Source organism: Vicia villosa, unplaced genomic scaffold, assembly GCF_029867415.1.
Source record: "Vicia villosa cultivar HV-30 ecotype Madison, WI unplaced genomic scaffold, Vvil1.0 ctg.000252F_1_1, whole genome shotgun sequence".
NCBI classification, from domain to species: Eukaryota; Viridiplantae; Streptophyta; class Magnoliopsida; order Fabales; family Fabaceae; genus Vicia; species Vicia villosa.
Window position 1 is genome coordinate 142,670 of NW_026705105.1, and position 26,154 is coordinate 168,823.

Consider the following 26,154-nt stretch of genomic DNA (forward strand, 5'->3'; position numbering starts at 1 on the left):
TAATGCTTTGTGCCTATAAATATTTTCGTCACCATACGCTATAGTTTCATTTTTTTTAGTCGACTATATAACCATTTAATTATACCTAATTCTCTTTTCCGTCACTATACTGTTTATTTCCAGTAAATTTCTGTTATGATAGTTCTTAATAGTGAATTTTTTTATAAAAATTAATAATTTCCATATTTAATCTCCATTAAAAGATATTTTAAAGTTAATATATTTTTGTTGCCTATACACACTCCTTAATTATACTATTCAAACTAGAAAATGAGCAATTCAAAAAATATATTTGAGAAACAAATTGTAATAAATATATAAAAAGATATTGTCTTTTGTGTACCATTTTTTCAATACCAATTTTTTTAATTTTTTTATTCTTCTTAACTTGTCAACCAACCGTTGGATGAGACAGGAAAAAAGAGCTGGAAGTAATAATTAATAGGTGATCCAATTCGTTTTTGAATATAAGAAAATATATTAGGTTACATATGCATTTTAGCGCGCTCTCTCTATGATTGGAATAAATAAGGATTCTCTAACTCTCTCTAAGATAATATATAAGGAAAAAATAAGGATTCTCCAACCTATCTATGCTGAGTCACGGAAAACACTCGATAAAAGAATTTTCTCTCTATATTTTGATGTTTCTTTTTACCTTTTAGTCCTCTTATCTTAAAAATTTGTTTTTTTATCCTCAACTTTATATCTATTAAGATGTTGTTTGCCCCCCTCCTATTATACATATGTCTCCTATTATACATATGTGTACTGATGATGATCAGGATAAAAAAAATTATTTATATACATAATAAATTAAATTTTTTAATTAAATAATTGAAATTTCTAAAAGTGCTTTAGGCCTCAACCGTATTTCATTTCAGTACTAACCCAATATCTAAGTTTACCGATATAATTTGTAACAATAAAAACTATATAAACAATGTGGGACGTTAAGCATCTATCATGCAACTACAACATTGAGATTGAGTGTAAAGAAAAAGTCGTCAATTGAAGGTGATTAAATAAAAAAGGTTTGAATTACTTGTTGCATTATAAGACTACCAGCATGGCTATTAATTCCTTGAAGCTAGATTGAAAGGAAAAAAAAGAAAGGATTGAATTACTTGTTGCATTAATGATGTTACAAATTAACACCTTAGAAGCAAGTATCCAAAGCATTTTAATGCTTATATACTAAGTGCATTTGATGATTTATTTAGCAATGCATATTCAAGGTGGTGGTAAGCTCTTATACCAAGTGTATTTGTTAATTTTTTATGATATTCTTTTTGGTTGAATTTATATATTATTTATTTCACATTTTTCATTGATAGTTTTTCGAATACAACAGTGTCACTATAATTTTTTTATAAGCAAAGGGATATATTAACAATCCGGCCACAATAAATTCTCATTCACCTTAAAGAAAGTCATAAACCATTCCCAATAAATGAATTTGATAAACTCCATCCCATCAAAATTAGATAAAATAGTCCCTTTAAAAATAACTTAATTTCTACACATCCAAACAGCCCAACAGAAAACCAAGCCAAAGAACCAACCCACATCCAAGTGAAAGAATAACTTACAAGAAGTACCCAAACAAGCAATCCGCTCCAAAATAGTTCCGGCCGGAGTGACATCACCCAAGCAAAGCCAAAGAAGAAATTTACTCCACCAATCTCTAGCGATATCAAAATGAAGGAAAAGATTATCCAAATCCTCTTGAAACCGACTACACAAAGAGCACACCAACAAATGGGGAGCTAGTAATATTGTGCATTTTGCCAATTCCGCTGTCGAAGGTAGTCTATTCCAAATCAATCTCCAACAAAAAAGATGAATGCTACTAGGAACCTTTGTCTTCCATAATCGAGAAAACGCTAAAGAAATCGAATTAATCAACAGAGGTCTCGGTAACTCAAATAACAAGATGGTGTCATAAGCATTACTCACCGTAAAACCGGAAGAATTTCTCCACCACACAAACGAGTCTTTAATCAAAAGACATGGCTGAACCGGAGCGAGAAGAATCACCAAATCAAACAATTGCAATGTGTCTACCCCGTCATCCGGATCACAAGAAATACCAAGAGACCAAATTCACTTTTCACCATTCCAACTATCCATATCCACCACCTTCGATTACGGGTCATCCGACAAAGGGGCCAAATCCGAAAAAAGAATTCCAAGAGGTGTTGTACCTAATCAAACATCAAACCAAAATTCCAAAATGAGTCTCCTTCCAATCTTGCAAGAGGTGGAAGATTTAAACCAATTTGACGATGAATCCAAATTCACGCAACCAACCGAGCAAAGATCCCTCCACCAAAACAAAGCTTTATGACGTGAATGATAAGACGATTCCTTTAGCATTGCTCTTTGAACATCTCCATACCTACAATAAAGAACGTTAGTCCATAAAGAATTCTCCGTGTTCAAAATACGCCACTTCCATCAATGGATTAAAATCCTCTCCATTTTTCTCTTTTTCCATTTTCTCTGTTATTATAGTTTTATGTATAAATAACACATTTAAGATATATATAATATACATATTTAATAATAATAACTACATATTTAATATATATATATAATAATTAAACTTTCTATTTCTTTTAGAAAATAGAAAGGATCCCTACCCCACGCAAAGGACAGGACCACTCATCATTTACTTTCTTCACTTTAAAGTTAGAGGTTGACTTAATCTTGGTTTATTCATCTACTTCATCTAGCAGCTTATAACATTACAACTGCATCTAATGGATTCTTTTAGTTGACATCATAATGCAAATGAATGATGCGATGTGGAAGAGTTGCTTCTTTGGTGTTGGTGAACATGATGTGGATAATGGTTACAATGAGAGAAAAGATAAGGTTTCTTGTTGTTGGTAAGTGATGTTGTGTTGCACATAAACCAATGAATGCTTTTAAACAAGTCTCACATTAATTTTTAATCAAATATCTTTAATGTTTATATAGCTTTCTGTGGCATGTGATATTGTCATATTGGGTGTTGGCTTCATGCTGAAACCAATGGAGTTTGGCTTAGATATTTAGCTTAAGAATTTGAGTTAATCAATTTAAAAAAAAAAATTAAATTAAGAAATATTAATTTATTCAATAAAAAAGTTTTAAAAATAGTATTTTTTAATTATTTATTAAAAAGTATTAATTTATTCAAAAATAACAGTAAATAATAAATTATCATATTCATCATTGTCAACTCATAACAAATAAATTTTTTTGATTCTAATCATTACGTTAACTGTCAGTGTAGAATTGGAGGGAGACCTAAAAAGGTATAGTTGATGGAAAAAAATCTCATTTTTTAAGTGGAAACACAAAAAATTAAAATCCTGCAGTGAAATAAAAAATGATTTTAAGCCAAAAATATATTATATATTAACACTTCCCATTAATCTTACAAATTCAATATTAACTATTTTTGTAATTTTTTTACAATATCACATCTCACTGTGCAACTATTTGTTGTTTTTCCTTACAAAGATTCTTTTATTCACTCTTTTTTCTTCAGTCATAATATCTAATTGAATTTAAACTTCGGTGAAGGTTAACATGGTGAACTATATTTATTGGTTTATCATGTTGGTACTCAAGAATCGAAGATGATAACAAAGAGAATAAACAAAAGGAATAACGACACAAAAGAGAATGAGAGAATTAATAAAGTTATGTATTAATGATAGCTACTACAAGGCTATTTATATAAAACAAAATTTGTCACATAAGGCAAACTTAGTGAACAAGTCTAAAGTACAAACAGTACAATACTAAGAAATACTAAAGTACCATTACTAACTAAATGAATCAAAAATGTTTTACCAGTAGAAAAATCTAAATGAATCAATCCAAGCATGCCCTTACATGTAAACTCCCACAAGCTATAAGCTATTCAAACTTGGCCTAATTTTACTATATTTCGGGACCACTGTTGTGCAGAAATAATAGAGAAGGAACTTCATAGTTTACTTCCTTCGTATGTGTCGAATAGAATTAGAGTCACACCTCCTCCATACAACGTCGACACTGCATGGTTCAAAGCAAACATGATTGGCGATGTAAGTTCCCTGTCACCTTAATGATAATTATTCAAGGTTCTATTTCAAGGAAGATTAAGTGGACTCTACATGCTTTATATTAACATTGAATCTATATTTTTTCAGTGGAAAATATCCAAATTTTCCTAGGCAGTTGATATTGTGCAAATTAATATAGTTTGACAGATAAGATACACAAAGATATACAAATTATTTTAGAGGGATTTGGTGGATTTTTCTTATGATTCGTCAGATAGATAATTTAACAAGCATAAACAATTGAATTTCAATAAACTAATATATTTATTATTCAAGATTATTTACTTAATTTAACTCATTTTTGTATTTTATCCCCTTTAATTGCAGTTGCAGGAAGGTAATGCCAATATCTTAAAATTTACTCAAAGACAAAATAAGCTCTAAAGAAGAGAATGTAATGCCATCATCATAAAATTTATTTCTTCCATTTTTCTTTTTTTTTTTTTTTTGTAAGCAAGGATTCATTGATAAAAGAGAACCTAAGTTCTCAACCGAACTTACAAAAGAAGGGCTAGGGCGAGAAACAAAACACTTCGATGAAAGATTATCCACCAATTACAACTTACGATAAAAATAGCGTTGGGTCTTTGCTAAAACTATAAAAGTTACAGTTGGTTTGGCTAATTTTTCCCATTACTATCCATTTCCAAGCCATGCCAAGATCTTTGTGCTCCACAATATATCGTTGACATTCCACATATCATTTCTGAACACTATTCCATTCCTTACCAACCAAATGTTCCAACAAATTTCCATCCACAAAACCCCTTCTCCTCCTTTCATTACTTACGTGAATTTGCAAAAGTCATGCCACTTCATAAAGCTTTCCTATTTAGACTTTCAAACTTGTCCACCTTCCAACCTATCCTATCCGCCATATCTTTCCAAACCAAAGAAGCGATATATTCCTAAGATAATATTGTACTGCATTACTCTCATCTTTTCTACTTGATATGAGCTTCGGATAATTGACAAACTTTTTAAAATAAACATCGTTTCATTTTTTACTTTTAATATTAGAAAATTTTTTCACAAGTTTATTTTCTTTACTTTGTTTCATTTTTACTTGAGTAAGTTGTATGACAATATTTGCTTTTGATTAAGCATATTGATAGTTTCTTGAAGGATTTTGTTTTAGACTCATGACACAACTTCTTACAAACACAAGTATGATGCAAAACAAGTCGTACCAACAATGCAATACTACTGTAATACCTATGTAAGGTGTAGAGTCCTTATGCATTTATACTACATTTATAGGCCACTTACCTTTATTATTGTTAAATGGGAGTTATATTGATATTACACTAGCAGCTTAGATTTTACTTTTTAATTTTTTTATTTTAATTATTTTTAAGTTAGGATTTTGATTTACCAAGAGTACTAGGGGTACTCAATCTCCCAATTATAAAACGAGGAAAACCTCGAGCAAAAAGGAAATTACTCACCAAATGCACCTTACCGATGATTTGACACCACATGTATAGTTAGATTTAGAAGAACTCTAATGTAAGAATTAGAAGAATTTTAGTGTTTGTGTTGTACTGCATTTGTAGAATAAGAGTGAGGTATTTAACAAGTTGTGTTTGTTTTCAGTGAAATTTTTATCATAGCATAGAAAATAATTTTGTTATATTTATTTTTTGACATACTGTATGATAATCCAAATATTTATGTAATAAGGTTTTCTTCATTTCTCTATTCTCTGTCAAATTTATTTTTTTTTTTGGGCGGCCCAAGTCTTTACCAAAGTATTAACTATGTTAATAGTTCTTGACAATGAAGTTTATGATTTTTTTTTGTTGATATCAATCATGTATCAGTAATAAGTTTATAGTAAATTTTGACATTTGAAATGGAATAGTGGAGGAAGTCACAATGAAATTTTGAGCAAAAATATGAGTCACTTTAAAAATTTTGATTTATGGGAAAAAATTGTTTAGCATAAAAATAAGAATATCAAATTGAGCAATGTCTCAAATTAGGGTGTTATATGTATTATATAAGTTCTTTAACTTTTAAAAGTGTTATTCTTCAAGCGCCTCCACACTTCTGTCTTCATCATTCTAGCCGCTTTCCAGTTCATTTGATGCACTTTATCACTACTCCATCTTCTATCTATATCATCCCTTCATTTGATCCTTGTGTATGCTTTTCATAAATAGTCTTATTTTTTTGTTTTTTTGAAGTTACAATTGTGTCTGATTGGATTTCGATTGATTTTCAGTGTTTATCTGTGTTTGTGTAAAAAATTTAGAAGTTTTATTTAGGAGAACTTAGGCTAATTCGTTATTGTCTTTTGTTCTTAGTGTTTGATTAGATTTTTGGTTTATCTGTTATGATATCAGTACCTTGATAATATTAATATTTTCTTGTACATCTTATGTTAAAATTGATTCAAGTGAATTTTTTATGTTAAAAAATAAATAAATGATTGTGTTGATATTTTTTTCTTGGTTATTGCCGAGTTGGGGGGGGGGGGGGGGGTTGGGCGCATGGTAACAAAAACTTTCTTTCCATCTTTTGCACACAAATCTTTTTCTCTTTTATAAATATTTTCAAAAAGGTTCTTATGGATTATCACATATGTGAGGGTGCATGGTAACTACTTCTCATTGCATAATCAACTCCTATACCTAAGATCTCTCTGCTTTATTTTTACTAGTTTTGGATTTAAAAACTTCTTTGGGTTTTGTTTTTCTCTTTTCCCATTTCTTTCAGAAACAATAAAGTGTGGTGACGACTTTTCACAAAAATAATGACTCAAGTCAATCCAATGGATTTGATCTTTATTTTTCCCCGCTACAGTGGGGTCGAACACTTCATCCAAAAGTGACAAGCTAGTAATAGCCGCCATGTCGAACAGAGTGGGTGTTATCATCCCACATGGAAGATGAAAAGTATTAGTTGAACCTTCCCATAAGATGATCAACACAAGTAACATGCAAGGGTTAACCCTAAGCAAAATACTCTTGCAGTGGGATCCAAAAACCTCAGATTAAGAGCGCACAGTTCGAACGCCAAAGGAAAAGCAAAAGTGTGGCAAGCAAAAAAAATTTGATTTATTTCTAGCGACTACTTTGGGTCAGGATATGACCCTTGGAATGCCAACAATTTATCAGCAATAAGGAAGAGAATCATCATCTGAGTTTTCCAAAAAGAAATGATTGTTGCCTTTTTAGTTCGTTGAGGGACGATTTGTAAGCCTTTAGACTCATCTTCGTCATATAGAGTAAAGCTAGAAGGTTGTTGCCTGTGTTCATAGTGGTGGAAAGAGTTGCCATGATTTGCAAAACAAATAGAACCGTTTTTATAGTAAAACATTGAAGAAGAAGAGAAAAGCTTTGAGAGTAAAAGGTTTGCGTAAAGATTGAATGAGATAGAGAATGTCTATTTATAGCCTATTTAAGCCCTAAAGTTTTAGTTCCAGTTTGGTGGGAGTAGTTAGTGGTAGCAGTTTAAAAACAACGATCAAGGGATTAGGTGTAATCATGACGAATGATGGTAAAATTCTCGGGAAGTGACTAAAAAATAAAGCAAAACCATGACAATGACGTCAATGAAAAGGGATCTACAATGTCGAAAACCGATCAAAATAAAAAATGTCATGTTTCTCTGTCGAAATAGTTTTCAATTAAAAATTGCATTTTTAGGGAACAATTTGTTACCCTGGATTTTCTACCAAGACTTTAGAGTTATGATCCTTAAGAAATGAGTACCTAATGATCTCTATAAAAGGGAAAAGAGTCTTCGACGATTGGGTTGAGGTCTCCATTCGAAGCGTAGCCCTATTAAATGGTAGGAAGATGAATTATTTGATAACTTATTCGACTCTTCCTACTAGGAGCACTATGAGCTTACAATACTCAAAGTTTCTTATTAAAGCTAGGTGTTTATTTAAAAACTAGAGGTTTTTACCAAATATCAGGATAAACCCCTAAAAAGATTTTAGTTGAAGTTAAAGACTCGTAAAAAGTTTTTTATTAAAGCCCATTTCTACATTTTTTTTCTTTCAAATTCGTCGAAATATTATAGGAATTCCTAGAACGTAAATTAAAGACATGAATATAATTTTGAAGTTGTGTGAGAAGAGGACAATTTAAATATCACTATTTGCTGCCTTATTTTATTTTATTACAATATTCTTAATATACAAAAGCATAACTACAACTTGATGACAACATAATAAATATATGACTGCTCATGAAATATTCTAGTATTGCACTAAATGTAATCTCATATAGAAATATAGTCTACGAGTGTGCTCTCTCTTCTTCTCTTGTTCGTAATTTTTTTTCTGTAATCAATGATATATTAAAAGAGAGAATAAGAAACATGAAAAACACATTTTCATCTTCCTATTTTAATATTTCATTGACATTTTCATGAAAAACACATTTCTCTCTTTTTATATTTCATTTGCATTTCATGAAAAATATGAAATATGAAAAACACATTTAAATGAAATATGAAAAACACATTTCTCTCTTTTCATATTTCATTTACATTTTCATATTTTTCTTCCAATAGTCGATGGCATAAGAAACATGAAAATAAAGATAAACATTACACAAATAAACTTTACAATTTTAGTCATTTTCCCACTTGTTAAGGTTTCAGTTCTCCTTACATCAATTAGATATTTTTTGGCCTTTATATAATTGTAAAAAACTCTTTCTAAAATTATAATAATTATTAAAAAAATTCTTAAGTATATTGATGTCTGGTAGTTGTCCTTTTAGCACACTTAGTACGTATTTTAAATTTTTAAAAAAAAAAACTAATCATTTAGTGATATGAAAGGGTAACATATTAAATAATATATAGAAATACACGTTTTAACGTTTTATTTGCATATTTAATTGGAAGAAGTATTTATTGTTTTTTTTTCAATAGGCAATGTATTAAAACAGGAGTAAAAAGATTACTCCGCCCACGATACAAGAAGAAAACTCCTACGTCTCAAAACACGAGAACGGAAGGATATTCCAACAATAAAAATTACAATGATTTACTCTTTTATAAAACGAACATGGCCATCTCCAAGCATTAAACACAATCTCCGACAAACAATCAATGAAGCTTAATTCTCGCTTTTGAAGATCACCGCGTTATCCTTAAGCCATATATTCCAAACCGTTGAAAGCCACACCACTGCCCCAATGGCTCTCGTTTTTGCACACTTAATCTTTAGACAAGTGTGAAAATAATTCATAAACTCCTCTCTAGATAAAGATGTGTCTACTTCTACCCAAGAGGAAAAAGATTACTCCGCCCACGATACAAGAGGAAAACTCCTACATCTCAAAACACGAGAACGGAAGGATATTCCAACAATAAAAATTACAATGATTTACTCTTTTATAAAACAAACATAGCCATCTCCAAGCATTAAACACAATTTCCGACAAACAATCAATGAAGCTAAATTTCTCGCTTTTGAAGATCATCGCGTTACGCTTAAGCCATATATTCCAAACCGTTGAAAGCCACACCACCGCCCCAATGGCTCTCGTTTTGGCACACTTAATCTTTAGACAATTGTGAAAATAATTCATAAACTCCTCTCTAGATAAAGATGTGTCTACTCCTACCCAAGAGGAAAAAGATTACTCCGCCCACGATACAAGAGGAAAACTCCTACATCTCAAAACACGAGAACGGAAGGATATTCCAACAATAAAAATTACAATGATTTACTCTTTTATAAAACAAACATAGCCATCTCCAAGCATTAAACACAATTTCCGACAAACAATCAATGAAGCTAAATTTCTCGCTTTTGAAGATCATCGCATTACGCTTAAGCCATATATTCCAACCCGTTGAAAGCCACACCACCGCCCCAATGGCTCTCGTTCTCTCCGCTGCTACCAGCAGCCACCATCTTTTCTAAACATCATTACCACCAACCGTTAAGCATAGAACCTGCACAATAAACTTTAGCAAGATGATTTTCAGCATAACGGTATAACTCCGGGTAAGCCTCCATTAACGTTTGAGATCCAGTCAAACAAGCATACCAAAAAGGAATATCAGTTCCGTTCCGAACGGTACACTCTATAGCTCCCGCAAAATGATTGTTATTGAGGTTCTCATAATTATCCGAAATCATAAGGTCTCTCCACCAAATTGAATCCTTCTTTTCCACCACCGAGATATCCCCTATTAAAATCTTCACCTTACTGTGTCTTGCCTCTAGAATATCCATCCATATCGCCTCCTTCTCCGTGAGAATTCTCCATTTCCATTAACTAATTAAAGCCACGTTAATAATTTCCATGTTTTTAACACCTAAACCCCCATCTTCTCGTGTTTTGCAAACCGTGTCCCTTCTAACCCAATTAATAGTTCTTCTTAGCTCACATCCACCCTATAGGAATTTTCTTTGAATGACTATTATCTCATTTAACACCTTCTTTGGGGCCTTCACTACGCCAAATTTAAGCTTTAGCAGCGCAGCTACTAAAGCGCTTTTAGCAAAAGCGCTCTCGTAGGGCTCGCTAAAAACAAAATTAATAAACAAGGAAAAATGATGCAAAAAAAGCGCTCTGGTAGGGGGAGTTATGAGAGCGCTTTTAAAAAGCGCTCTGGTAGGGGGGGTATGAGAGCGCTTTTAAAAAGCGCTCTGGTAGGGGGGTTATGAAAGCGCTTTTAAAAGCGCTCTTATAGGGTGGGTGCTACGAAAGCGCTTTTGGGATAAAAGCGCTCTGGTAGGGGGTGTTATTAAAGCGCTTTTGAAAAGCGCTCTGGTAGCCCATTTAAAAAATTATATATTTTACAAACACACGCGTTTTGTTTCAGATCTTTCTTCTTCCTTCGTTGCTCCGCCGTTCTCTCTCCGAAACCCTAGCAACCTCCGCGCGCCGTTCTTCTTCCTTTCAGATCCAAAACACACGAGTTTATGGTGAGTTGAGGTTCGTGTTGTTGCTGAGTTCGGTTTCGATTCTGAATCTACAAACCAAAACCGGGTGAGACCTTTCTGAGTTTATTTCTTATTCTCTCTTCCTCTCTCAAATTTCTGAAGGGTTTGTTTGATTAGGAAAGTGATGAACAAATGTTTGGGTTTGATGAATGTTTGTCTGGTTATGTTTGATGATGATTTGTGAATGGTTTTGTTTCTGATGAATGGTTTGCGTGTATGAGAAAGATGAACAATTAGGGTTTTGGTTAGTGTTTGCGGCTGTGTATTGTGATTGTTGTTGGATGAATATGAACAATGTATTTACAGTTTCTGGAGAGGTTTTTCGAAGATGATGAACAGAATTTTTTTTAGGGTTTTTGGTTGTTGGCTCTACGGCTCTACGGCTGATTTTTTTTAGGGTTTTTGGTTGTTGGCTCAATTGACTTTTTCTTTTATCAAAAACTATTTTTATGTGCATGTGGTTGTTAATTGATTTCTTATAAATTGGTTTCTGTTCTGGTATAGCACTATTTTTATTAACTATTTTGTCTTTTGTTCGGAGATGAGGAAATTTTTGGTTGATAGAGAAAATATTGAGAATGTGAATGTTGTGTAAATAATCACGTTTTTCTATTGTAGGTTGAGCTTCAAATAGTGGATGGACTGGCAAAGGATAGAACACAATGTGCCCCTGCCGATTATGTTCCACAGGATATGAATCAAGTAATTGTACCCCGAAGTCTTCTGTGGCAGGATCCTTCGGGCTACAGTTACTTGATTCATATTCTGTGACACAATACAACATAGCTCAAGTGACTACTGGTTCTCCACTAAAGCATCAATACAACATAGCTCCAGATAATACAGGAAGCGTACATTGGTTGCATAAGAACTCGGAAGTTGTTTCCCATTTAGTTGTTTTGGTTTAGAAATATGTGAATTGGTTTAGTTGTTTTGGTTTAGAAATATGTATATATGTATTTTGATTTACATTAATGGTATATAATATAATACTTTTTTTGTATATAATCGATATCGATTATAATGGTATATATCGATTAGAAATGATAAATTATAGGTTCATGAAAAAATACTGCCAAAAAATAGTAAATTACAGGTTCTGAAATATTGCTGCCAAAAGTGCAGGTTTAGAAATAATAAAAAATTATAAAAATAATAGACACCTACAAAAGCGCTTTTCCTTTAAAAGCGCTCTCATAGGCCACCCTACGAGAGCGCTTTTTCCAGAAAAAGCGCTCTTATAGGCTGCTAGCAAAAAAAAATAAAAATGAAAAACGCAACCTACCAAAGCGCTTCTGTAGAAAGCGCTCTCGTAGGGGGGGTCTACCAGAGCGCTTTTAAAAGCGCTTTCGTAGCCTATAGCAGCGCAGGCTTTGGCAGCGCTTTAAAGCGCTGTTAAAGGCCAATAAAAGCGCTTTTAAAGCCCTTGTACGGCGTAGTGCTTGTAAAAAGAAAGAAAATACAACGGGATAGCATTTATAACCGAGTTAATTAACACCACTCTCCCCGCCATATTAAGGTGTTTTCCTCTCCACACGACCAATCTTCTTTTCAACATCAACAACAAGTCATTCCACATCACAAGTTTCCTAGGTTCTCCCCCCACTCTAACACCAAGGAATTTGAACAATAATATTCCAACTTTACACGAGAGAAAAGTAGAAGCGACTTCCATATACCAATCACCAACATTAATGCCGTAAATATTACTCTTGTGAAAATTTATTCAAGATCCGGACATCAATTCAACACCCGTTAATATGACTTTCACACTCCACGAATTTGCGGTATCTCCTTCGTCTATAATGATTGTGTCATCCGCAAATTGTAAAATGTCCACCTCCTTCTCAACATTAATCTTAAACCCGCGGAATTCACCCTCTTCTTTTGATTTCTTCACTAATTCTGTAAGAAACTCCATGACTAATACAAACAAAAAAGGTGATAAAGGATCGCCTTGTCTTAGACCTTTCTCCACTAGAAAATCCTTAGTAACACTACCGTTTATGAGAATCAATAAAGAGTTAGTAAAGACGCTTCCTTCCATCCACCTCATCCAACGATCCCCGAACCCCATTCTTTTTAAAACAAATCTCATAAATTCCAACTAATTCTATCGTATGCCTTCTCGAAATCCACCTTCAATACTACACAACTTCTCCTTTCCCTTTTAGCTAGATCAAGAACCTCATTTACCACAAGGACACCATCCAAAATATTTCTCTCCGGAATGAAAGCCGTTTGGTTTCTTGAAACCAACTTTCCAACCACCATTCTCAATCTAACCGCCATCAACTTCACTAAAATCTTATATGAACTTCCTACTAGACAAATAGGTTGATAATCTCGCAAAGATTGAGGGTTTGTCACTTTTGGAATTAACGTGATAAAAGATGAAGTACAAGCTTTAGTGAGAATAGCCTTTTCATGAAAATCCCTCACAAAATTGAAAACATCCAACTTTATCACCTCCCAAGATAGTTTGAAGAATTCCAAGGATAAACCATTCGGCGCGGGGCTCTTATTTCCATCACAAGACCAAACGGCCTCCTTCACCTCCTCTTTCGAAAAAGAACTCTCTAAAACATTCACCTCTTCCTCAGATAACCGCTTCAAATCTAACCCCTCTGGCACCGATCTATAATGCTCTTCTTCCTTGAAAACATTATGGAAATAACTTCTAACCTCCTCCTTGATGTTATCTACTCCTTCCACCAAACCTTCATTACCTTCCAACGAGGTTATTGCATTACGTCTTTTTCTATCCTTGATCGCATTATGAAAGAACTTAGAATTCTTATCCCCTTCTTCCAACCACATTTTTGCCAAAGCATAGATTCTTTAACGTTCAAACCATTCCATATCTACTTGGTTGCTTCTCTTCTATCAAGAACCAACTTATCAATGTCTCCTCCCAAATTCTCCACCATTAATTTATCTAGCCCATTCATTCTTTCCACCTCCTCCTCCACCTTTAGATCTATCCATCCAAACACTTCCCGATTCCAACACCTTAACCTCTCACGGAATCTTTTAAGGTTCTCGTACGAGACAAAATCCCCCCTCCCTTTAATACTTATCTTCCCCCATTCTACCTTGATGAACTCCATAAAATCCGCATGCTTGAACCATTCATTATTGAACCTAAAAGGTTTAGGCCCCCAATCAATTTTCCCCATATTCAAACGAATTGGCGCATGATCGGAAATATCCCTCCTATCAATTCTTTGATCTATCACCTCCCAATCCTCGTTCATTTTCCTCGAGAGTAAGAAATGATCTAATCTACTCATTGCCTTACCGTTATCTTTGAACCAAGTAAACCTCCCTCCCACACAATTAACGTCAACGATATCCATATCCTCCACAAAACAACAAAACTCTTCCATCCCCCTACGAGAGCGGTTGTTGCCATCTCCTATGTGCTCATCCCCGTTCATCACTTCATTGAAATCCCCCACAATACACCATTCCTCTTGCCCTTTAGAGTTCTTCTTTTCTAACAAAGCAGTCCATACTGAACTTCTATCAGCCCTATTACAGGGGGCATAAACATTAACGAGATTATAGCCATGTACCTTCCAAGAAATATTGATTCCCACGTACCTTTTGCCTCAGAAACTATAATTCACTTACATAACTTCTTTTCTCCACAAAATCACCATACCACCTGCTGCCCCTACTGAGTTACTAGCAGTCCAATCAACCTTCTTTCCTCCCCAGAATTCATAAGCTAAAGAGTCACAGAAGCTAGATAATTTTGTTTCTTGAAGGAAAGAAACATCTATATCATTAGAATGAATTAAAAAGCTGACTCTCTTCCTCTTAGAAGAGATTCCTCCACCCCTTATGTTATATGACATAAGATTCATCAAACCATATTTTTTCTCTCCTTCATACCTTTCGGTCCCTCCTTGTCTCTCCTCTCCATCTCCTCAATATCCTTCTCAATCACAACATCTGCCTTCCTCTCACCACCCCCAACCTAAAGATAGAAGACCGCACCTTCCTCCCCACATCTGATTTACCCAGGAACCTCGAATTACAATGGACTATGTCGGATTCGACTACTGAATTACAACAAGAAAGAGACTCACCAGCAAAAATCGGTTCTTCAATGGAGTCTGGCGTGGATCTCTGAGATTCTCTCCTCTTCTTGTTAGTGAATCTCCTGGGTCCAATGCTCTTAAAGATAGAAGATGACATCGTGATTCTTTCCCCCAAATTGCAAACAAATTTTTTCTTCTTTCTTTTTATTCTTCTCTTTGGGCTAGATGGATGAAATTTGCTACAGGCTTGGTCAAATGAAGACATTCCCGTATAATGGGCCTCCATCTCCCCAGGCCCACCTTTTCTCAAAGACTTCTTGATTCCTAAATCACACCCTTCATCTTTGCTACAAGATCCAGATAAATGGGCCTCCACGACCCCAGGCCCATCTTTGTGCAAAGTGGACGTCCACTTTCCTCTATCCGACCCACAAACCATGCCGTTAAGGCCCAACGGGTAAACAGTTGTTGTGGACTCCCCTACTCTGGTAACCTCCTTAAGACTTCCCCCAGAATCATCACTCTCGAGACAAACTCTGCTCCTTGCCGCCTCGAAATATTTCATACTATCTGTATCGAGAAAGTCAAGAATGACCTTTTTACTTTTAGCCCTAAAAAACTCCTTGTTTTGTGTAAAATTCTGACTTTTATAAAAAGCTTCCTCCTCTATGTCAGGTCTTTCTCTCCTTGACCCGTCGACATCATCTTCTTCCCTTTTGTTTTTAACCTCCATAGATCTCTGGTTAATAACCATATTTTCTTCCAAAGATTCATCACATGAGTCTGAATGAAAAGATTCATCTTCCCCCCAAGATCTCCTTTTGGTAAAACTGACTTGCCGTAGCCCATGGTCTTCTATCATTCCGACCACATATTTTTTCCTTTCTATAATTAATTTAACAGATCCATCCACCTTATTCTTCCACTTTGTTTTGATGCAAATTCTAGCCTCATCCATACGAATTTTAGCCATTGTCTCATCATCACAGCAAATATAAGTACTTCTACATTCAGCTATTAATCTGAACATCATTTCACACCATGCATGACAAGGAATGCCTGAGATCCTAATCCATTTATATCTCTCTAAATCCACATCCGACGATTCCCATGGCTTAATCGAACTAAACCACTGATTCCACCAACCCTTCTTTTCTTCAATGAAGATCTCCGTTTCGCCGCCCACCAAGTCCTCAAGTAAACACAAGTTTGGTCCCATCGAAGTGACTCCGATTGTGAATAAACCTTCTTCCAAAAACATCTTCTTGTAATCTATGACCTGGTCTGAGTTCTTTACCACCCCTATATAGGCTTTCCTGTATCTTTTTACATCTTCTTGGTCTGGAATGAAGAACACTTCCTTGATCGAAGAAACACATGCATTGCTGTTATTATTGAGATTTTTGTTTTAAAGAGCATCTGCAAAAGACCAATAGCCCGTAGCTCCTCCACAACTTTGGCCTGCAGAAGCATTCCCAATATCTCCTCTATCAAGCTTATGACACCTACCCTTGTCATTTCTCTCTGAGTTCAACAAAAGCTCCTTGTCCCCTCTCTTAAATCTTGGTAAATTAGCAAAGATTTTCCTCCCTTCCAGCACCACATTGTCTATTTTTACAGCCATCATCTTCTCATCTTTCACATTTCGAAAACGGACTAGTAGATGTGTATTATCTGAAGAATTAATTACATCATTAAAATAAAAATATTAACCAATTGAGGCCATTTTTTTGGAAATTTTTAGAATTTCACTATATTTTTTATATAAATAATAAAGGTTAAATAAATTTTAGTCAGTCAAAATATTTTCTTCAAAATATTGTTCTGCTAGTATTTATCATCCACACTAAAATTTTAGTAGATAGTAACAAAGAAGTGAGGGCGTGACGGAAAAAGTCTGCGGGCATTGAACTTTTTAGACCTAAAAATAGTAAAATTGTATGAAAAACTCATGCCAGCAAAAGCCCGCAAAAAAACGGGGCGAGGAGGAGCAGGCACATTAAAGGGAACTTGTCTAAAACCTTTCTCCGTCCCGCAAAAAAGTGTAGACAAAACGGACTTTCTCCGCAGAGTGGACCTGTTTTGCCAATCCTACCCACAACAACGTTAACATGATTAAAGAAAAATAAACTTGTACAAAGTGCTCTAATAAGAATCTGCAACCTAAATTTCAAAAATTTATAAAAATAATAATAACAAATTATACCATAATATAAATAGTTTGTGCAGATGTGTAACACTATACATGAGAGATATTGGGAGAATCAAAGAGAGAAATACAGTTACCAAAACTCTAAACATATTACTAGATGCAAATAGATAAAAGTGTCTCATCTTAGTTTAGCACCTGCACCAAAATCATGATCTTCATTTAAAATTTCAAGAAATATTATTCATGAACTATGTTTATGAAGTATTTCTGTAAACTATGCTTTTAAGATTAACAGTGTTTTTTAATTAACTTTCAAGAAATATTATTCATGAATTATATTTAAGAAGTGCTTTTGTAAACTATGTTTTTTAAGATTAACATAGTTTTTTTAGATTAACTTTCAAGAAATTTTATTCATGAATTATGTTTACTTCTGTAAACTATTATTCACATTTGTCTTTATTTTTTCTTTTAATTTTTTATAATTAGAATTTTATTTATTTTTTATTGGACTCCTTCAAATTGATAAATAAATATTTCATAATTTTAAATATGCAAATAAAATGTTTTTCGTGCATTTCCTTTAACTTAAATGGACATTACTAATAATCATGAACTTTTCATGTTAGCTTGATGATTTATTGATGAGCTGGAAGTCCCAAATTCATTTTAGCTATAATCTAGGGGTCACATTAAAAGAAATCAAAACTAATATACTTTGCTTAGAAGTTAACTTAGAACAAAAAATACATTCTATAACAACTCTTGCACTGGATTTGAAATTAAAATTGCACACAACCACATTCCATATATTCATTAATAATTTTTCATACAATATTATTAAGCTTTTGTGTTTCAATCTTTCATGTTATAAAAGGTTTAAACTATGTAGTAAAAATGGTTGGTTTTTTTAATCTAAAATGCTTACTAGATATCCTAGAGGGACAAATACAAAACATTGATATATTTGAAAAAAAAAGAAAGATATAAATTGATGTAAGGTGAGCACAAACTTTAAAAGATATAAATTGATAAAATCATTTCTTAAATAGAATAAATATGGTTGAAATTGTCAAGTTTATTTATATTGTGATTATTTTTATTTCTATATTGCTAGTGCCATCCTATTAGGAAGATCCTAAAGTCCCACATTGGCTAGAGATAGAGCTTTCAAGGAATATATATAGAGGGACACTCCTCACCTTACCAACCGGTTTTGTAAGGATGAGTTAGGTCAAACTCTAATACATCCAACCATGGAAGTAACAGTAATCCATTATATAACATTTACAATTTTTTGTTGTTAATTTGTACATAACGGTTTATCATATATAATCTTAACTTTTATTCAAATTTTTCAATACAGGAGTTGCTATACACGATGGTGATTGCTTTACTCATCTCTGTCGGCCACCAAGACTAGTGAAGTGTGATAACAAAAAAATGTAGTTGTGTTAAAGTAACCTCTATCTTTCATTAAGTTTTCATATGATTTTACATTCATTATGTTTCCATATGATTTTGCGTTAGCTTCTTATCTAATAAAGTACACAAATCCTCTTCAAGAATATTTTAATAACTATAATATAGTTATTATATTGCTATATTATAATTTGCTTTTCTTTTCTTTTAAAAATGATGTATTAGGCTGAATTACACGAGTAGAAAAATCGGTTTAAGTGACCGATTTATCGACCGAAATTTTTTGGTTACTATAGTAATCGAATTAGCCACCAAAATTTGATATCCATAAGACAATTTTAAGAGATCATTGTATCGGTCACAAAAATAAATCAGTCACCCATTATGAAATCAAAATTTTGTGACCGTCTATATGGTGACAAAAATATGTTTTTATATTCAATTTAATTTATATATAAAAAGTAGAGACCGAAATTTCGGTCACTAATATTTTTTATTTTCTTCTTTTATTTTTAATGCTCTTTATTATTTTATTATTTCATTTTCATTTTTTTAAAAATTTTAATTCTTATTTAATTTTTACTAAAAGTTTCATTTTTTTAATGTTTTAAACAAACAATATATTTATATAAAAATAAATGTAAATATATTTTTAAATATAAAATATAACAACACATATTAAGTGGTGTAGTGACAATGTCTTAATAAAAACGTGGAGATCATGAGTTGGATTCCTTGGTATAATATATTTTAATTTTATTTTACTAAAATCGATTACTAAATTCAGTCACAATTTCGGTCATTAAATTTGTCGCAAAAGCTTACCGACTTACAGTTTTTCAACCGCTAATTAATGGTTGCTAAATCTGTCACAAATTATTTTAGTGACCGATTTTTAAGTTTTTTTAATTTTTAATCCGATTACTAAAAACAAATTTTCTAATAGTAATTATATAAATCGCGTTCCTCTCTTAATTTCAAAATATCCTCATAGTTCTCAATTAGATGTGTTTCATATTCATTACAATCTTATCATCTATTAGAATATCTTTAATAGTTGTTAAAAAATAATATGTTTTAATTCTAAGCCTATAAGTTTATATTCTTGTTATAGTATCAATGCATTTGGGGTATTTCCCACCATAATTTTATATTTCTCTTAAATTTTAATTTTATATTGCTCTCATTTGTATCATTCAGTTTGAAAATATAAAAAAAAACATATTCACTTCAAAATAATTATGTAATTATATTATTTTAATAAACTTTAACGAATATTATTTATATTAATTTTGCAATTATATGTTTTTATAAACATAAAATAATTATGTATTAGTTTACGTATCAACTATTTAAAATTAGTTAAAAATTTATATAAATTTTCACTACAATCTTTTTATTACAGTTCCTATGATAAAATTTAAAGTTTTACTTTAACAATTTTAAAACTTAACTAAAATAAAATATCAAATAAATAAATGAAGACATATTGAGCAAGCAGAAAAAATATTAAAAATTATATAAAATAATTAGTCGCACATGTCCGACTTATCTTTTATTACATTATTTTTAATGTAATTCTAAAATAAAAAGAAAGTTGCTTTCACGAACTATTGTATCTATTAAATTCTCACGAACTCACCGTGGTCCTGTCCACTGCCCACCTGCTAATGAAGTACTACACAAAGAGGGGCAGAGTAGCGACAATCAGGGGCGATATCGAGGCAGCAAGAAGATGCTTCGATGCGACAGTCAAAGAATACCAATCCATGAGTAAACAGCCGAAGAATTCCAGCAAGGCCGAAGAAAGGGAGCAGAGCAGCAAGCCAGACGTGAACTCCATCGACCTGGATGCACGGTTTTCCGAGGAAGAGCTGAAGAACGACACTGAAGACCCAACAGCGGTTAAAGGGAAGTCCGCCTGCCCCGTCCGCCCCATCTCTGACGGGGACTTCAAGCTCATCACCTTGGGAGATGATCCAAACAAAAAGGTCAATATTGGAGCAGGGATACCAGAGATCGCCAAGAAACAGCTGCAAGCTTGCCTCCGCCAGAATTCCGACCTCTTCGCCTGGAGCGCCGCTGAGATGCCCGAACTCAACCCTGAGGTCGCTTGTCATCACCTTAGTATTAGTCTGGCTACTAGGGCCGTAGCTCAACGTAGGAGAAGGCAGTCTCCCGAAAAAGTGGAGGCTGCCGAGAAAGCTGTAAAAGACCTTCTAGAGGCAAACTTTATTTACGAGGCCAAGTATTCAACTTGGCTCTCAAACGTTGTACTCGTTAAGAAAAATAATGGAAAATGGAGAATGTGCGTTGATTATACTGATCTCAATAGGGCATGCCCTAAAGATGCATATCCCTTACCAAATATTGATAAACTGGTCGACAACTCGGCCGGTTACAAACTTTTATCTTTTATGGATGCATATTCAGGATACAATCAAATACCTATGGCGAGGAGCAACAGGAAGCACACGACCTTCATGACCGAATCAGGCAATTACTATTACAACGTAATTCCGTTCGAGCTCAAGAACTCCGGGGCAACCTACCAGCGGATGATGAACACGATCTTCCGAGGAGAAATCGGCGATACTCTCGAGGTCTATATGGACGACATGATCGTCAAATCTCGAGAAGAAATCACTCATACCGACGACCTCGAACGAGTCTTTGCTCGAGCAAGACAATGCAAAATGAGGTTCAACCCCGAGAAATGCACGTTCGGGGTTAGGGCCGGCAAGTTCCTCGGCTTCTACCTGACCAAATGAGGCATCGAAGCCAATCCGGACAAATGTCAGGCGTTCTCCGACCTCCCAACACCAAACAGCAAAAAATCAATCCAAGTCTTGAACGGCATGCTCACCGCACTGTCCCACTTTGTCGCAAAATTCGCCCAGCATGCCTCCCGTTTTTCAAGCTCCTGCGAAAAGAGTCAACCTTCGAGTGGACTGACGAGTGCGAGAGCACCTTGTCCCACCTCAAACAGGTACTATCACAACCGCCCGTCCTAAGCCGACCGAATGTCGGAGAGATGTTCTATCTTTACTTGGCCTTATCCGTCGAAGCCGTGAGCGCAACGCTCATACGAGAAACGAACGAGGGATAAAAACCCGTGTACTTCACGAGCAAAGCCCTCTAGGGGCCGGAAGTGAGGTACCAGAAAAAAGAAAAAGTAGCACTTTCGCTCGTCATCGCAGCGAGACGACTGCGATATTATTTCTTCGCGCACACCATTGTCGTTCGAACCGACCAGCCCATCAAACAACTACTAGGCCGTCCAGATATGGCCGGCAGGATGCTAAAATGGTCTATCGAGTTGTCCGAGTTTGACATCCAATATGAAAGCAGAAAAGCCCTGAAAGTAGAAGCCCTGGCCGACTTCTTCACCGAGATGACGATCCCCGGTCCCCCAACAACTCCCAACGACGAATGGGCGATCTTCGTCGACGGAGCATCCAGCTCGTCAGGAAGCGGAGCAGGCATCATCCTCGAAAACAATGAAGGCATCCTCATAGAAGTGTCGCTCATTCTGTCATTCCAAACGTCCAACAACCAGGACGAATACGAAGCACTCTTAACAGGGATCCGACTTGCTGAAGACTTGGGAGCGCGGGTCGTAACTATCTACACCGACTCCCAGCTTGTCGCTTTGCAGATGAATGGCAATTATCAAGCCAAAAATGAACTCCTAATCGAATACCTGGCCATGTTCAAGCCGAAAACCAAAAACATCGCCCAACTCAAAGTCGAGCATGTCCCCCGCGAGCACAATGCCCGGGCAGACATCCTTTCTAAACTGGCAAGCACCAGGAAGAAGGGGAGCAACCGGTCGGTGATTCAAGAAACACTCCCCCGACCAAGTGTGCAAACGATCGTGCAACCACCCTCGGTAAACGCCATCGGAGAAGCCCACTGTTGGATGATCCCTGTATACAACTTCCTGAAAAAAAATGAGCTCCCTCCCGACCAAGAAGAGGCCGCGACTGTCAAGCGAAGATCCTGCTCGTACGTAGTCGTCGAAGACAAATTATACCGGAGGAGATTCTCCATTCCCTTACTCAAATTCCTAGACTTCGGGAAAGCCCGCGAGGTCCTACAAGAAATTCACGAGGGTATAAACGCACAGCACCCCGGCGGACGCTCATTAGCCCGGAAAGCTCTCCGGGCGGGATACTACTGGCCGACGATGCAACAAGACGCCAAGGACCACGTCCAAAGATGTGATAAATGCCAACGCCATGCCGACATGCATCTCGCTCCCCCGAACGATTTGACTTCGTTACCCTCACCGTGGCCCTTCGCCTGGTGGGGAATGGACATCCTGGGACTGTAACACCCCGATTTTTAACAACGGGAGTGTAATTTTTTTTCTTTTTAAAACAACACAGTCTTTGAAATAAAAACATTTGCGATCATTTTTAAAATAAATCAGAGTAAAGTTTTTGTAAGAGAATGATTAGAATACAAGGCCTCTTTTATAAGTTATTTTCTCAATGAAATGTTTTAGAACACAAATCAAACATCCTGTCTTGAAGGACATAATGACAATATTTATTTCAACAAATAAATAAGCAGGGTTTACCATATACAAGTTACAGAGAAAACAATGAGGACGAGTAAAAGAGACCCCCCAACAACAATCCCCTAAGCTGATCATTGGACTCTAACTGAAGATGGTTGGGTAACAACGACCCACAACAACTCCAAGCCTCCCGCTTATCAACACTAGACTGGTCGTCTTCCTGATATGACTCCAGGCCACCGTGATAACAGCGAATCTCACAATCTAAAAAGAACCTGGGCGTCCAGCACCAGATCATGGATAACGTAGAGGGTCACCATCTAAATACAACATATAAACCAAGAATACGCTATACGAGATATGCAATACATAGCAACATATAATCAACAACATATCAATTCAAACCAGTGTAATATCAAATGCACGAATATCCTACAAATGCAGACTCTATATGAGTGTGATCGCCCTAACCGGGTTCCTCACATGCATGATTCCGGAATTTCAATCCCTTCGCAAAGGGTCGTGGTATCGCTTCAAGATTTAGCACCACTAAGGTGATAGGTATCTACCCATCAATCAGACTCAATGATCCACTTCGGGATAAGGTGGTTCCCTCTTGGACACGCACCCCGTGCCACCGCTCCGGTGTGCACCTCGTGACTCCTCTCCGGTAGCCACGTAACTATGAAATGCATGAGTATATATATGTATCACAACTTAGGTATTTCATGGTCATAACTGATCCATCTCAAATAGCCCACCTGGCATACACATATCACATATATATATACAGATGCAACATCATTATTTCTCAATAATCAATTCATATATTTATCCAAAATCATATGAAAGCACAATCGCAAATTTATCATTATAATACAAACACACATCCCCAACTGGGCACACAAGCAGTATTACAATCAAGCAAATAACTCACAATTTCACATCAAAAAGCAATTACACATGCATTCAAGTATTTGGCATTTCCGGTCTACATGAGATAGTTAGAGAGCGCCCTAACCTTAACAAGCTTTCCACACTTTCAACTTACGTTATGCGAGCACAACCTGTCTCGACAAAGTCTCATGTCTGGTTCACACTTTCAACCTTTTTAAAATACACAATTTAATTAATGTTAACACTAACTCAATTACATCATAATTAAAGCTTTATCTTTGCCACTTACCAAATCATTTAGGTTTTAGGTTTTTATTACCATTTTACTAACCTAATCATTTTTATATTAAAAAATATATATCATTTCAATATAAAATGATTTTTCTCTTAAAGGGACAATAAAATACTTATTGAATAAACTCCAACACTCTCCATTCTTCTATTGTTTCAAATAAAGCTAAAATATAAGTATTACACCAATTAATTATAATTTTATCAAATACAAAGTCCTCTTTAAACCAATCGTTTCAAATTAAAGTATATCCTTTAAAATTAAAGTGGATCTTTCCCATATAAAAATATTTTTCACCAAAAATAAATAATAAAATATTAATATAAAGACAATTCATTAATTATATTAATTTTTAAAATTTAGATTCATAGATGCTAAATCGATAATTTTTTTTTTAAATTAATAAATAACTTTAACTCATAGTCATTATACTAATTCCTCATCTAAAATACTCACTGTATAAGTTTCACTATAAAATAATTCTGTCGCAAGTGACATTTTTTTTCAAAGAGGCTCGCTCCTCCCTCAGTTTATACTAAAACAATATCCAAAATATTGCCAAAAAAATTAGTTAAAAGTTCTATCTAAGCATTTTGACCAACACAGTCATGGTATTAATTAGAAATTATACAAATCTTAATAATAAATAGTTTTGCATAGAACGTCTGAAAATAAGTAAAATACTTTAACTCAAGTCATTTTTGACTAACAGTAATATTACAAAAATATTTTACTCAAAATTAATTATCAACAATAAATAATTATACTTGAATCATTATTAAATATACAAGTGAGTAGTATTGATTGAAATTAGGAATAAACTTTAATTTTTATTTATTTATAATTACCAAATAAATATTATTTAAAATTTAAATTAGAAAAAATTCAATTATTAACTTTAAATCAAATTTAAAGATAAACCCAATTTATGATCACAACATAATTTAATTTATAAATTTTTGATTCTAAACTTCATCGTGGGTTTTAAATTTTAAATTAAAAACAAGTTAGATATATTTATATAAAGTGGCATAAATTGGTCTAAGGATGATGAGTTAATTTATTTTTATAATTATAATTATTATTCATAGAAGAAATTTCAATCTTCAAAATTCAAACGATTTTCAACAAAAACAAATTTATGATATAAATTTTATATTATATATCTTTAAGATAAAGTGGAAAAATTAAACTTCAGCTTATCATCACAATTGTTAGTCCTTCCAAGTTTAAAATGGATATAAGCAACAACCGCAATATTAATATTTCTTATATTATAATAAGTTCTTATTTACTTCCAAGTTAATTAATTGTTACTTTTAAACTAATAATTTCAAAGTTTCTCATAAAAATTCAAAGTGTCTCGGTATATAAATTTCATCATTTTCTTGCAAGATAATAAGTAACAAACTATATAATTAAGTGAGAAGTCAAGAGTTTATATTACTAACATATAGAAGAAAAAGAACTCATACCTAAATAATTTGTGAGCTTTACAAAGAGATGAAATGGTGGAGAGGAGAAAAGAAATGTATGAAGAGGTTTGTTGTGTAGTTTTAACAGAGAGAGAGAGAGAAGTGTAATGTGTGAATTTTGGTTTTCTCATGTCATGTATTTATAATCAATAACATTGATTCATGGCCATTGGATTAAATAGTATTGAAGATAAGGTTGTTCCTCAACCATTAGATCTACTCTCACATGCCAAAGTCATGATTACTAGAAAGAAAATATCATGATATTTTTAGTTGTCACTTGAAAGTGATATTAGTTTATTTTCTTACGTTTT

General features: G+C 34.1%; 1 protein-coding gene and 1 long non-coding RNA gene across 2 annotated transcripts; both read right to left on the reverse strand.

Annotated features, from left to right (window-relative positions):
* Positions 1–12,754: 12,754 nt before the first annotated feature.
* On the reverse strand, positions 12,755–13,105 carry LOC131625950 (uncharacterized mitochondrial protein AtMg01250-like). The gene has a single exon (XM_058896789.1). It carries the CDS (start codon positions 13,103–13,105, stop codon positions 12,755–12,757), a length of 351 nt encoding a protein of 116 aa, XP_058752772.1.
* Positions 13,106–19,972: 6,867 nt separating this feature from the next.
* On the reverse strand, positions 19,973–25,943 carry LOC131625973 (uncharacterized). The gene is made up of 3 exons (XR_009291005.1): positions 25,841–25,943; positions 24,198–24,283; positions 19,973–23,451 (listed from the first exon to the last, which is right to left on the reverse strand). It is a non-coding gene; the product is annotated as an uncharacterized LOC131625973 (long non-coding RNA).
* Between the last annotated feature and the right edge of the window lie 211 nt (positions 25,944–26,154).

Bases quoted from the DNA above. Each gene is read 5' to 3' on its own strand.
- LOC131625950 (XM_058896789.1), bottom strand. From the start codon at position 13,105: ATGGGGTTCGGGGATCGTTGGATGAGGTGGATGGAAGGAAGCGTCTTT.